Below are 15,004 nucleotides of genomic sequence, written 5' to 3' on the forward strand. Positions count from 1 at the left end.
CCCTCCACCCCCTCCCTTGGTTCCTTTATAACATTTTCATTCACGCATGTCAATAAAGTCTCTATCTCTGATTACTTCCAATTTTTGTACATGTTTGCAGGCTTTTTCAATAGGTTTCAATTATATGTGATTTCACTGATATGTGTGGTGCCTCGGAACATGCATAAGCAGGGAGCTGCCTGTAATTAAATACAGCTGGTTGGTGGTTTGTCCTAATTTACTTTGCCCCATTGAGCTTCAGAGTATTATGAAAAAAGAGTGCTGCCTGAGCCCTGAGTCCACCGACCGACATCTTATAAGTATGAGAGGTTTCATATGTACCCTGAGCTTCCATCTGCCCATTCACTTCAGTGGATATAGCAATGCAAATGGATATGCCCCTGGGAAGTGAATCTTGCATAGGATGGCAAAGAGGAATGTGTGTCAATGATAGAAAAATTGCTTGGTGTGTGTTAGCCGTTAGGTGGTCGACTTAACCAAAATATCTATATTAGATGCATCCTTATATCAGAGGGTTTTGAATTGAATATATGCTCACCCCACTTTGGAGGGCATACCTACACCGTACCAAGGGAGGGCTGAGCACCAGCTTCCTAACTAAAGCTCAAGTATGTCTTTACCAGTAATGGCTGGTATCCATTGGGACTAGGTAGGGTAGAAGGAAGGGAGACCAACAGTAGGTGGAACCAGAGCCAATGAGAGGCAAAAACCAACTAATGTTAGTTTTGCCCCCATCCTCCTCCTATCTGTTGACTTCTAACTGAGGAAGCTGACAAGCTGTTCCATCCCCTGGCCTGATCTATGTCAGAAGGTGAGGGCCAACTGAGAGGGGATTGGAGTTGGTGGGGCAGTGCCCCATTTGCCCTAATGAGCCAGCCTCCACTGACAGGCACAGATCTCATATGTGAGACTGTACAGAGACTATGAAAAAGAAAGAAACATTACTTAAAAGGATGATTTCTCTTACCCACTCCCTTTGATGACAGATATGTAATTTGTTTCGCCTTCCCAGGGTTTGAAATCAATACAAGATTTTAGGCGATACTGTTCAAATGCACTGAGGATCAGCCCCTTTGCATTCATATCTGGAAGAAAAACAAAGAATTGGTTATCACTCACCTAAAGTAATGCCCTTTCAGCTAACCCTCCACATAGCAACTGGAAACTCTGCTATTAGTACTAATGAGTATAAATTTGGTAGACTAATATAATTTAAATTGTTGGGAGAATTATTAAAGCCTTTTCGAGTATGCCTTTAGTATAGGAAAGTGGACTATAAATAACAATGTGCTCTACAAATTTCTCTTTTGCTTCCTTGGACTGTTGATTTGCTACAAGCCTTCAAGCTAAGCAACTAGTTCTATTTTCCAAGCCATTATACTCAGAAATGGACTGGAATCCAGTAGAGCTGTTTTAACACCAAGTTTCTGTTCTTCCTGTAACTGGCTCTGGTCACCAATCTGGCTGCAGCATCTTATAAAATGATAAGCAACCAGATCTTCACTGTTAATCCTGAATTGGCACTTCTGAGTCTGATAGAAGCTGCAAGATAACAACAGAATTACTTTATTACTAGATGCAGCATAAATGGAGTTTGTTGTAAATTTAGAAGTTGGGCAATCTTTTGCCTCTGTTTCTTTGCATTGCTACCCTCACCCCAAATCTCTGAGCAATTAAGACACTGCAACTTTTATCAAGGCTTGGTTTATTTTAGAAGGTCACTAGAAGCTTACTGGTGAGTCATAATATTGGAGTGTAATATTTATACTCCTGTTTGTATACAGGCTGAGCTTAATGAGGCATAGCTTAAACATTCAAGCAGTCAACCCAAACCCACTGCTTGCTCATCAGACCTCTAGGGTCCTCACCAGAACCCTAAGATGCTTACAGAGCCTAATTTCAACTCTTTTGTGTTTCTGTGCTTTTGCAAGTCTATGTTTCAAAGTATGCATCATTCTGTTGTTCTTGGTGGGGCTCTACATGGGGCTACCTTTGAAGGTGACTCGGAAACTACAACTAATCCAGAATGCGGCAGCTAGACTGGTGACTGGGAGCGGCCGCCGAGACCATATAACACCGGTCCTGAAAGACCTACATTGGCTCCCAGTACGTTTCCGAGCACACTTCAAACTGTTGGTGCTGACATTTAAAGCCCTAAACGGCCTCAGTCCAGTATACCTGAAGGAGCATCTCTACTCCCATCGTTCTGCCCAGATACTGAGGTCAGCGCCAAGGGCCTTCTGGCAGTTCCCTCACTGCGAGAAGCGAAGTTACAGGGAACTAGACAGAGGGCCTCTTGGTAGTGGCGCCCGGGCCTGTGGAATGCCCTCCCATCAAATGTCAAAGAAATAAACAACTATCTCACGTTTAGAAAACATCAGAAGGCATCCCTGTTTAGGGAAGCTTTTAATGACTGATGTTTTAATGTATTTTTAATGTTCTGTTGAAAACCACCCAGAGTGGCTGGGGAAACCCAGCTAGATGGACAGGGTAGAAATAATAAATTACTACTACTACTGGTACTACTACTACTATGACTACTACTATTATTAGTCCTCCTCCAGGCTATAATAAGAGAATCTGGAGGAGTTATCTCTTCTAAAACCCATAAAAATTTGATAGAAAACTCCTAACTACTTTGCTGACTCATAGCACATTGCTTATAATGAAAGAAGGTAACAAATCAATTTATATCTGTCCAAGGTTTGACTAAACCAGGTGTATTTTATGCCAAGAGCCAAACTTTTTGGAATTCCTGGATCGTGCTGTTACCTTCCACATACAGGCCTAGCTGGTTTTATTTACAAGTTGAGCTTGCATTTTTATCAAATGCTGAAGTTTACTTTTTTTCCATACTGCTGTATTGAAAGGAGGGTTTTGTAATATACTTTTAAAGATTGTTGGTAAAAATCAAAGTTTAAGAAATTATATCCCATTTGTTCTTATGAAGTAGGCCTTTTACCCCAAATCTTGGTAAATATACCACCAAAATTAATACTGAAGAAAAGAACAAATGTTCATACTGAAGGTTGCTTCTGCAACAAGTGATCTTAAGAAATTAACTGCCGTACCTAGGCTGTCCTCAAGGACATATGGAATGGTGTGAGGCCATCGATATTCATTGCCAATAATGGAGTTGCGTTCTGGTCTCTGAAAAGAAAGACAAATACAAGAAATTCAGAGAAAGAAAGCACAAGAGTTGGCATTGTGATTCCTCTAAGTTCAGACTTTTGCTCTTCGGGCACCTGCAGTATGGTGCACCCAGTTCCTCAATGTTCTTGCACACTGGGATTGGATCATTGGGGCTGGTCTGTTGCGAGTGCCTCAGAGCAGTGGAGTTGCAGCTATATGCAAGACTAAATATTCTGTGCACCCTTGGGACTTCTTTACAAATGTAGACTCAAGCACTGGATGCAACATTTCAGAAAGTCGCACACTCAAGTGAAAACACACACATGCACTCTACCTTTATGTTCCTTATAGCTATTACAAAAAGGTATTCAAATGTGTGCCTTCCGCATGGTGCAATTTCTGTCGCAGTAAAAAACACCTGATCTTACTCAAGTAGTCAAGGGCATGGCTCACATGGTTTGTCACTGGCAGTCCTTGAAATAGTATATTAGTCATAGGCATGAAATCAGTTTCTTTAGATGCTTGATTGTGACACCCCAGAGGTCTTTTGGAAGACCCTTAACCTCACATCCCACACGTCATTGCTTGACATGCCAAAGTAAATGGGGGTTTCATTGCTCCAGTTTTTCTCTGAGACTAGATTCACCCTACAAAGAGTCAACAGCTGCTGCCACGTGCCAAGTTATCAGAGCAGTAGGGCTATTAAGTATTACAAAGGAGGTGTAAGATTTAACTGGGGCACCAAGTCACTGCCATCTTCTAGTCTCCCTGCATCCTGCATCAAATTCCCCTGGAGGGTCGTCAGCACTTGCTGTTAACTTAGAAGAGTACCAAAGTAATCACAGGGAGTAAGAAACATTCTAAATTCTCTTGGTTCAGATCATACCAGTTAGCTAATAAAAAACTTAGATGTATTAACACAAAGAACACAGAATTCCAAACAATGAAAGAAAAAGATAGTATGTTTATATCATAGCTCTTGCCCAAGCTGGTGGAATAGGCATGCAGGTCTTAGCTCACATGCTGCACAGGATTCATCTTTAGAAGTAATAGCTGGAATCAGGAGGAGGCCAGGGACTGTAGCCACTTGTAGTTGGAACATAGACTCCAGGGAGCATTGCTCGCTAACTCCAGCCAGAGATAGGAGACCATTAAGAAAAGGCACAGGTGTTTTGTTTATAGGGCCTTCCCTGAAACATTGAGGCAGTGGTATGTCTGCCTTGGCATGGTTTAAACAAAGACAATCTAAATTGAGAAGGGAGGGAAGGAGGGGTTCTATGTGAAACAAAGATCAACAATGGAACCACAATTTGACCTGCTGCATCCTAACTTTCCATGACACTTAAGTACAGGGTTATAACTTTCTTTGTAATCTTCTGACCAGACAAGCCTGTTAAACACAGTGGTCTAATCATTTAATTGAATTGAACTATCAGCATAAGATTGGATGAGATGTACAGGCTGTAAATGACACACACACACACACACACACACACTATAAGATATACTGTAAATCTCTCCCATCCACTGTGGTCTGCATAGGCTTAGCATTTTTGCTTTCAGCATTGTACTAGCATCTATCTCAATGCGAGGAAAATTAAAATGCTAATAATGGTAACCTAATGGCTGAATTGATTATATTCTGTGTCATGCTTCTACATTTTTACAGTACTCTTTCCTCTTTTATTATCTCAGACATTGTATATTAATTCCTCTCCAGACACTTCCAGTTATAGCTTCATAAAGAAAACATTTATAGCTAATAAACAAGGTTAATAGCTCCTCACTTTGATGGAGCTCCTGTAGCCTTAGGCGTCACATGGGGGAGGAAGCTCCTGGCTCAACCTCAAGGTCCAACTTTCCCAGCCACTGGACTGATGTGACCTTTATGCCCATCTCATCCTTCCTTTCAACTGCCTGGTGTAGCGCAGTGCTAAATGTGTAGCAGTCTCCATTGGCAAGACACCGAAGATAATGAAGTGTGAGAAGTAGAAGGATGGGAAGCTTCAAAAGGGCTGCAGTGAAAGGCGGGCATTACAAAATCAGCTAGGAGCTTCTTCATCAGGAAGCTATGAAGCAAGGGAAGATCTCAGACTAGGGCAAAACCCTATCACCTTTTTAATAAGAGGGAAGCATGGGCTCATCATCCCCAAGTTAGCAGTCATTTATACTGCTGTTTGTCATTTCAACTCACCTCATCATCAAGTTTGATATCACCCTCGAACAAGTTCAGTCCCAATGCTGAAAAAGAAACCCACAGCAGGTTAGTGCATTTTAATCCATGATCACATACACACACTATTATAAAAGACAATACAGTAATAATTAAAACATTAGGCTGAAAAAACCTTCATTGATATCGAAGATATCTTGATCTATTCCACTGTCTTCATTTCGTGCTGAAAACCAAAAAGGAAACAAAGATAGTTATAATTATAGCCATTATATTTTATCCATCACAACAAGCAGGCTGCAGTCCCTGGCAGGGCATCCTAGCAGTGGCATAGCAGGGTGCAGAGGTCAACGGAGCCCACCATGCCATCCCAGTCCTTGCCACCACCACCAGCACAAAAACCTTACCGGAGCCAAGGGGGCTGCGCTGCACCACCTGCCCACCTACGCAGAGGGAAGCCTAGCTGGCCAACACAGCCCTTGGGTCATCCCAGCCTCATAAAGCGGCTTGAGGCTGGCAGGGTGACGTGAGAAGGATGCAGCAGCCATGCGCTCTTTGATCCCGGCCTCCTGGGATTGAAGGCTCACGCCACCCTGCCAGCCCTGCGCTGCCTTATGAGGCTGGGATCCGATCTGCATGATTTGCCCTGTGAATCGTTCAGATCTGATCCTAGCCTCACAAAAAGCAGCACACAGCACATATACCTGGGGCTAATGCCCTGGTAGCCTCCCCACACACTATGCCCCTGCATCCTAGAGGCCATACTTTTCTGTGACTGTTCCTCCCCACAGGTGGAGCGGTCCTTCCACAGAGAGGGAGATCGGACCTTGTAAGCCTCCTCCATGAGGCTGCAGATAGATGCATAGCCAGTGGTTTTTTTTTCCAATAGAGCCCCAATGTCAAGAGGCATGCAGAAGTCATGCTAGGAGAGGTTTTGGATTTGCCAGATCCTAATTCTTTCAGTTCCCCCAACACAACTCTGGAACCAGGGACAAACCACACCAGTCCTGGAACTGATGTAGCCCCTCCACGGTGATAAATGGAAGGGCAAAAGTTGTTCAGAAGGAAAGCTCCTGGAACTGAGGTGCTGGGAGGGGAGAGCAGGAAAAGCAGACCCCCACCTTCCATCTGGTCAGTGCACACCTTTGGTTCTCCCTACCTCTGTATTGTTCTAGAAGCATACCTGTTCAGAGGCAAGTTCCACTCAACTCAATGGTACTTAATTTCCAAGTAAATACGCTTAGGATCAGAATGTCAATGTGCTAACCATAATTATAAATCAGAATGATAAATCTGCTGTGTTCATGAGCAGCTGCTTCTGTTGCCCCTATTTTGTCACAATTAGTAAGATACAAAATAGAACTCACCCTTTAGTTCTTGAACAGGCTAGAATAAAAGAAAGGGGGAAACAGTCAGATGTGCAATCTGTTCTTTGTAGATTACAGGGGATACCTAATGGCAAGTGCAGCCATCAGCCAAATTCATTTGGCAAGTTTTGCATCAAAAGTTTAAAGTCAGATTCACTGCAATATTATACACTGTGGTTTATACTAGCCTCTTGGATCATACAGTTTAGCAAGAGTTTGTTATATTAGAACACATACCATTACAGTAAGTGGGAAGATACAAGTAGAAATAACACTATGGTACAAATGTTATTTCAGATATTTATTAATTAACAACTTATAATAATGCAAGCTTCTTGTTCTTTTTTGGTATTTGTATAATTACACTGTGAAAACTTTTTACATTGTTTTAGCTTTTGATATATAAAACAACTACTCTAATAGGGGACAGAACACACAGAGACAGAGGCTGCATTTACTGTGATGGGAACCAACGTAACCTGCCCCTAGGCTCATGCACGTCCCCCCCTTCCTCTCTGGCATAGATAAAATTAACCACAATTTAGGTTAAGACACAATGCTAAACTGTTGTATAAATTGAAAGTAAAAGCTTCTGATCTCATCCTTGTGGCTGCACCAGAAGTGAAGGGAGGGAGAAGCATGCAATCTTGGGCAGAAGTTAACTTCAAATGAGTGGTTTTTGTCAGAACCACAGCCAAGGAGGAAATGATTAAACTCTCCCTCCCCACTGCAACCCCAATAATTATGACCCCTGGCCCTGATTTACAGGAACTATTGACATTTTTTTAAAAAAAATGCACATTAAATACAAATGTGCTAATTCACTCTAATCCTTAAGAATTAAAGTATGCTTTTAATTGTCTTACCAGACAGCAAACCATCTGCAGAATAACCCCGCTCAGCAGCACATAAAATAGCCACAAATCCATGATGTACAACAAGTGAGAGCTGTGATCTTTTAATTTTTGTGCATTTATATCTATGGTGCTATCATAAATGAAAACTTTGACCTTTGTATTGCAGGTGTTTGATATATACCTTTTGACAGAATGAAGCAAGAGGGCATTTCAACTTTTTCATGGAACATCAGTGCCAGAACAAAACGACTGTTGATTGGTCTTCTTCTACCTTTATATACTTCTCATTGGATAAAGATGGTGGAAGTAACCAAATGTGGTGCCTGAAACAAGGTATCTTCATGATGAACCTAGACAAAGACTCAGTTCTTTGCACAGCCACATCCAGCTTAAGTTTTTGGGGAAACCCCAGAACATTTAGGGGAAGGAGAGCAGGGATCATTCCATTTGGGAAGCTGAAATGCTTATGCTGACAGAATTTTGGACACGGTACATTTAATTTCTCCCCTGTTCAAAATCTCTTTGGTTACCTTATCAGCCTAGTTCTAGGATCCTATATATCAGATCCATGACCTCCATAGGTCCAAACCAGTGGCACTGATCTGTACCATACATCACTGCTGATCTTTGTAGAAGTGAAGATCTTTATTTAGAAGCCAATCTTAAAATCCTTCATCGGATTTTGTCTGTGTTTCCTACATTTCCCTTCAATTACTGTTATGGGAACGCCTTGGTCAGGATCACACTGCAATCGACTCTACCCCTATCATAACTATTATGTGATGGCTTATCCAGATACAGTTATAGGGTAACTATTCATCAGCCTTGATGATTTTCCAGTGGTGACCCTCTTTTTCATTAACTCCACTGAAATAAATCTTTTTCCTGCCGAAGACTAGAAGAGGAGCTCACCTTGGCCCTAGCCTGGAGAATCTCCCAGGAAGGGAAGAATCATAGAATCATAGAGTTGGAAGAGACCACAAGGGCCATCCAGTCCAACCCCCTGCCAAGCAGGAAACACCATCAAAGCATTCTTGACATATGCCTGTCACACCTCTGCTTAAAGACCTCCAAAGAAGGAGACTCCACCACACTCCTTGGTAGCAAATTCCACTGTTGAACAGCTCTTACTGTCAGGAAGTTATTCCTAATGTTTAGGTGGAATCTTCTTTCTTGTAGCTTGAATCCATTGCTCCGTGTCCGCTTCTCTGGAGCAGCAGAAAACAACCTTTCTCCCTCCTCTATATGGCATCCTTTTATATATTTGAACATGGCTATCATATCACCCCTTAACCTTCTCTTCTCCGGGCTAAACATACCCAGCTCCCTAAGCCGTTCCTCATAAGGCATCGTTTCCAGACCTTTGACCATTTTGGTTGCCCTCTTCTGGACACGTTCCAGCTTGTCAGTATCCTTCTTGAACTGTGGTGCCAAGAACGGGACACAGTACTCCAGGTGAGGTCTGACCAGAGCAGAATACAGTGGTACTATTACTTCCCTTGATCTAGATGCTATACTCCTATTGATGCAGCCCAGAATTGCATTGACTTTTTTAGGTGCTGCATCACACTGTTGACTCATGTCAAGTTTGTGGTCAACCAAGACTCCTAGATGCTTTTCACATGTACTGCTCTCAAGCCAGGTGTCTCCCATCCTGTATTTGTGCTGTTCATCTTTTTTGCCCAAGTGTAGTACTTTACATTTCTCCTTCTTAAAATTCATCTTGTTTGCTTTGGCCCAGTTGTCTAATCTGTGAAGGTCATTTTGAAGTGTGATCCTGTCCTCTGGGGTATTAGCCACCCCTCCCAATTTGGTGTCATCTGCAAACTTGCTCAGGATGCCCTCAAGCCCATCATCCAAGACATTGATAAAGATGTTGAATAAGACTGGGCCCAAGACAGAACCCTGTGGCACCCCACTAGTCACTACTCTCCAGGATAAGGATAAGCCATTGATGAGCACCCTTTGGGTTCGGTCAGTCAGCCAGTTACAAATCCACTGAATGGTAGCACTGTCTAGCCCGCATTTTACCAGCTTCTTTACAAGAATATCATGGGGCACCTTGTCAAAGGCCTTGCTGAAATCAAGATAGGCTACATCCACAGCGTTCCCTTCATCTACCAGGCTTGTAATTCTGTCAAAGAGAACCCTTGCAGTTATGGCTATCTGACACTTGCAAAATGGAAACTGCCAATCCTACCTTGTCTCTTGAGTAAACAAAGCTGTGCTCACACTTAGATATGAAAAACATAGATTATGTCTAGCATAAGAGGATCCATCTCATTACAAAGGCGTACATCTTCAATGACAACTTTTGGACTTTTCAAAGTGCGACTTTCAAAGGATGTTTGTGTGTTTCCGTTGTCATATTGTTTCAGAAAGCATGAATTAGGGTAGGCTGGCTTTGAAATGGAAACTGAATGAAATTACTCCCCCATCCCTACTCTCAGGTAAGTGTATATATAGGATTGCAACCTTAATGTGTGTGATGAAAAATAAACGTTAAAAAAAATCCATAGATCAAATAGCCCACTAAGAACAGAATAAATTCCAGCTGCCAAGTGGATAGCATGAATGAAATTATTGCTTATACTGTAATAATTTACTACCTATATTGTACTTCTCCATTACTCAAAAGCCCATTGTTCATTCTTTACTTCTCTCTCCCAGCAGTTATGAAGTGAGTTCAGCATGGTTATTTTGAAAGAAAAACACTCAGCTCTCAACTTGTACTTTTCCTGTATTGTATTTTTTAAACAGTAGAAGCCACATAATTCGGTAGAAAAACTTACAAGGGCAATCAATAACCTTCTCCAATCAACTTCCCCCACATTAACAAGAGAAAGCCACCAGATTCAGAGAACTAGTAAATGGGATCATAAAACTGAAAATGGAATTATAGGCACATGTAATCCATGCAATGAGTCTAATGCACATAGCTAGAATTCTGCTCATAAAACCAGTCAAATGAAATGGAATTAAATACAAAAACTGCAAACTGCATCAGTGCATTTTTTTTATATTCGTCATTGCCATATATTGCAGATTGCTGCTTTGTAGTATGCACAAAAGGTTAAAGTGAAGTTTTAGCATTACTTTTTTCCCCGCAGGCAATTTTGCACTGCTCCTTGGAACGTGGGGGGGGGGGGGCCTGGACTCAATGAAGCACACCTTCCCAACCCTTCACAAAGCTGTGCTGTGGCAGAGCTGTCAGGGGCAGACTTTGGTCTTTCACATTTCAGCGATGCCCTGTGCGAGGACAAAATTCAGCCCAAAACACACACACCGCCTCTCACCTTCCGTTCTGCACTCAGTGTGGCAGAACCAGCCATGCTGCCCTAAATTCGCCTCTGGAGCAGTTTCTAGGAGTATAACAGTTCTTAGCATTAGACTGGCGAGGGAAAGGGCTTGTACTCACTATACAGGCTTGATTCTTATCGTCATCATCTGGTAAATGCAACTTTTGTTACAACAGTTGTGACTCCCTGAATGACTCAGTTTACTGGCCATTTCATTCCCATAAAAGTTCCAAGTCCATGTTGAAAAACTGGAAAGGCTGGGGGAGGGAGAATAGCCAGGGGGCAATCTAGTTATGTACCCGCATAAGAAGTCTAAACACAATACATAGCTTTACGCTATTGATATTGTTGTGTTGACACAGATATAGCAGCGTGCCTTACCAAGATGAACAAGACGGGAGTCTTGCTAAGTTGCCTGTAAGTTGCAATGTGCCAACACAGAGTGATTGTGGGTTGTATTTCTAGAACATCGGGTTGGAGAGCTTGCCTATGGGCATGCCTTGAATCTTCCCGGATATGTCCCATACAATGATTTTGTTTCTGGTTATGGTGGCTGTTTCCTGCGGAACATTTGTGCAGCTTCTATCATCATGCCAAAGGTTATTAAGAAAACCTAAAAACACCAAAAGGGAAATTCTGATTATTAGGGATGCATTAAAATCCAGTTTATTGCAGTCGTATCCTGCATAGAAAAACTAGCAATGTGTGTTGCCTCAACGTCTACCACTAGGACTGGGCTTGTTCCCTGTTTGAAAATCCTGCAATTGCTCCCAGTCAGTGTACACAATATTGAGCTAGATGGATCAATGGTATTGTATATGTTCCTGCTTTTCTATATACTGTGAACACCCTTGGAAAACACATTTCATTTGCAGTACTGTCGTGCAGATATATTCACAAGCTGTACAACACACATTTGACTGAAAAATGTGCAAATTTAAAAAGACCACAAAATCAGAACAAACACCTGTGGAATGAATGTAGAGGACAAAAACATTTTCAGAATGATTTTTTAAAATTGCATCTTAGAGCAATGTCTTTAAAAAGTACTTGGTGCCCCCTAGTGATTGAATCATATTATTTTTAGGGAAGTTAGAAAAGGAAAAGTCAATTCTGTACCATTCAACTGCTGAGAATCAAACTTTTACATGTGATGTTCAGAAGAAAACCAAGGATGGTACTCAACAAGTCTGACTCAGAATAGACCCCCTGAACTTAATGACTAAGTTAGGGCCATTAATTTCAATGGATCTACTCTGAGTAAAACTTGGTGGAATACCACCTTGTGTCAAGTTACCAAACTTCTCAATCCCTTGGCAGCATTGCCTTTATAAAGTAACCAAAGATGTTTTAAGTAGTGATCATTTCCAGAAAATATATGCAGCCAAAAAGCCAGGGAGAAAAAGTATGGCCTTTATGGAGAAAAGTTTTTGACCTCTACTTCTGTTCCACAAGTGTCTGTTCTGGTGAGTGAAACCACACATTGCCTTCCACAACCCACCCAAAGGAAGCAAAAGCCTGAGCTAACCCCACTTCAGTCAACAATGGGTGGCACCTGGCTCAGGAAAGGCCTGTGAAGTAGCCATAATACACAGTAGAGGCCTAAATTTTAAAGCCACAACAGTGTTAAAACACAAAAAGGTAGATTCATTTTTGCTAAAGGGGTACTATGGCAAAACTAAACTGACAATTGGCTCCATATATGCCCCAAACACAAAACAACTACAGTTCATCCAGGAAACACTAAACAAATTCTTTCTCCCAAGAGGAAACAATCCTAGGAAACAAACAAAATATGAGAGGCATCCCTAAAATACATCCATCCAACAACCCCCTGGGCAACCTTCCTCAGAGGGAAACCCCAAACAATTAGAGACACTGACAAACTACTGAAAATGCTAAAAACGGAGGCCTTTGTGACATCTGAGGAGAAAAGAACCTGGGAGACACCAGCCACATTCCAGTCTGGACGTCACGGCACCATGTCCAGACTGGACAGCATTCTGCTCACACAAGGCTTGATCCCCCTGGTAGAAACAACAAACACTGGTAACATTAAAATCACAGATCATGCCCCAGTAGAAGCTACCCTCAGGAAAGGAAGCACAAATTACCCCAGCATGATCCTTCAGCCCCATCCTAACCACAAACCAACTAGCTAGAGAGAGTCTCATGAAAACTACTTTTAAGGACAATTATGTGGATGACATAACAACGCCCCCCTCCTCTGGGGCACAATGAAAGTGGTCACCAGAGGAGCCTGCATAAAGGTGAGGGCATCTCTTAAAAAACAAACCTCCTCAAAAATTGGTAAATTAGAACAAGACATTACGACCCTCTCATCACACGACAAACCAACAGGAGCAAAAAAAAAACCTCCTTGAACTCATAGAACAAAAAAAACCCACGAAAATGACTCTCTAGAAATCAATAAAACAATGATTAATATCATACTCTAAACAATGCTTTTACGAATATGGAGGAAAGAACTCCAGACTATTAGCAAATAGATGCAGGGGGGAAATCACTCAAAACAATAATAAACTGTCACTAAAAAAGACGGTAACATAACATCCTCCACCAAAGAAATAATATTGCCCCCCAATACCTCTCACTAGCAAGGAAATGTAATAAACGAATAGAAAGAGAACCTACCCAGTTGACGCTGACACAAAACCTCACGTACACTATATAAAAGATAAGCCTCACCACCCCACCCTCTCTCACTTTCTTCCCCAACCTTATACTGTACTCAACACTAATGTATCACAACAAATGTAACTGATTTGCAAGAAAGACTGTACAAGGTAAAAAAAGAGACAAGGCATGTACTAAACCAAGAAAATATTTAATAAAAACAAAAACAAACAAACAAAAGGTTGCCTATAGAAGAGTGCTACACTTAAAAGATGATTTTGGCATTTTTCAGTACAAAGAAAAAGACAAATGTGGATTATTTAATAAATTTTATTCAGAACTACACAGCTCACCATCAACGTCTGTGTTTGCTATCAATGACTATTTAGATAAACTTCATTAACACAGTTAGAAATGGATCATATGCAGTCTTCGAATAAATCTATTAAAGTCAGTGCAAATAGCTATTAAAAAACTATGAGGATACAGAGCACCGGAGGCTGGCAATTTTACAGGAACATTCTATAAACATTTTAGAAATGAACTGCCTGTCCATCTAGCCAAGTTGTTTAATGAAGTTCTTTTGGCGGAACTTCCACCGTATTACTGGCATCAATCTAAAATAACAGTACTACCGAAAACTAGAAGAAACCTTGACCTAGAGGAATTGTGGCATCCAATTAGCCCTGTTATACCAAGAAGCTAAGATGTATACAGACATTTTAGCAAACAGATTAAATGTTTCCATTACAAATTTTATCTTCCCAGACCAGGTAGGCTTTCTGTATCACTGGCAAAGTGGATCCAGTAAGACACCTACCGGTATTGAATGTCATTTATTATAGTAAAAGGAAAGGTAATCCACTTGCAATAATCTCATGGGATTTTTTACAAGGCCTTTAACAGGCCGAGTTTGTCTTTTTTTAAAATCATTGATGTATAGACTTAACATGAGAGTGGTTTATTAACTCAACTTTTGAAGTATACAAACATTCCTTTGTTACAGTCTGTGTAATGGTCTCGACTCAGAAACCTCTATAAAGAGTAAAACAAGATTGTCCTTTGTCTCTGCTTTTAGTTGCCTTGCCTATTGGACCATTGGCAATAGTCATTAGAAACAATGTGAATATAGAAAGTGAAAAAAATTAAAATAAAATGCATACTAACCTTTTTGCAGATGGCATAGCTCTCATGTTATCACAACCAGAATTGGCAATACTTGAAGTTATTAAAGAACTGAATAATTCTGAAACCAAATCTGAAATTATGTTTATTACAGTCTCAAACTTTCATACAAAGCATTGAGGGTTTTATAATCTGTCCTCAAAAGCTGAAATATCTGGGAATATTTATATCAAAATTCTTGCACTCTTTAAGGAAAGCAAATTTTGAGTCCTTGTTATCTCGTTAGACAGGAACTGAAATCCTGGGAAGGTCTAAATCTTTCTTGCTTGAGCCATATTGTGGCTATGAATATGTTGATCCTTCTGAAGTTTCTCTGCCTATTTCAGGTCCTGCCAATAATTATAATGCCTAACA

At 41.1% G+C, this 15,004-nt stretch overlaps 1 protein-coding gene across 1 annotated transcript in view; it reads right to left on the reverse strand.

The window, feature by feature from the left end:
• The window catches only part of MEP1B (meprin A subunit beta), a 29,497-nt gene extending 21,582 nt beyond the window's left edge, over positions 1 to 7,915 (reverse strand). The window contains exons 1-6 of the mRNA XM_035125152.2: positions 7,539 to 7,915; positions 6,673 to 6,691; positions 5,481 to 5,531; positions 5,327 to 5,373; positions 3,072 to 3,150; positions 968 to 1,085 (exon numbers count right to left, since the gene is read on the reverse strand). Of these exons, the coding sequence (XP_034981043.2) occupies positions 968 to 1,085; positions 3,072 to 3,150; positions 5,327 to 5,373; positions 5,481 to 5,531; positions 6,673 to 6,691; positions 7,539 to 7,601 (377 nt within the window). The 5' untranslated portion in view covers positions 7,602 to 7,915. The remainder of the gene's footprint in view (positions 1 to 967; positions 1,086 to 3,071; positions 3,151 to 5,326; positions 5,374 to 5,480; positions 5,532 to 6,672; positions 6,692 to 7,538) is intronic.
• Between the last annotated feature and the right edge of the window lie 7,089 nt (positions 7,916 to 15,004).

Source organism: Zootoca vivipara, chromosome 8 (assembly GCF_963506605.1).
Source record: "Zootoca vivipara chromosome 8, rZooViv1.1, whole genome shotgun sequence".
Taxonomy (NCBI): domain Eukaryota; kingdom Metazoa; phylum Chordata; class Lepidosauria; order Squamata; family Lacertidae; genus Zootoca; species Zootoca vivipara.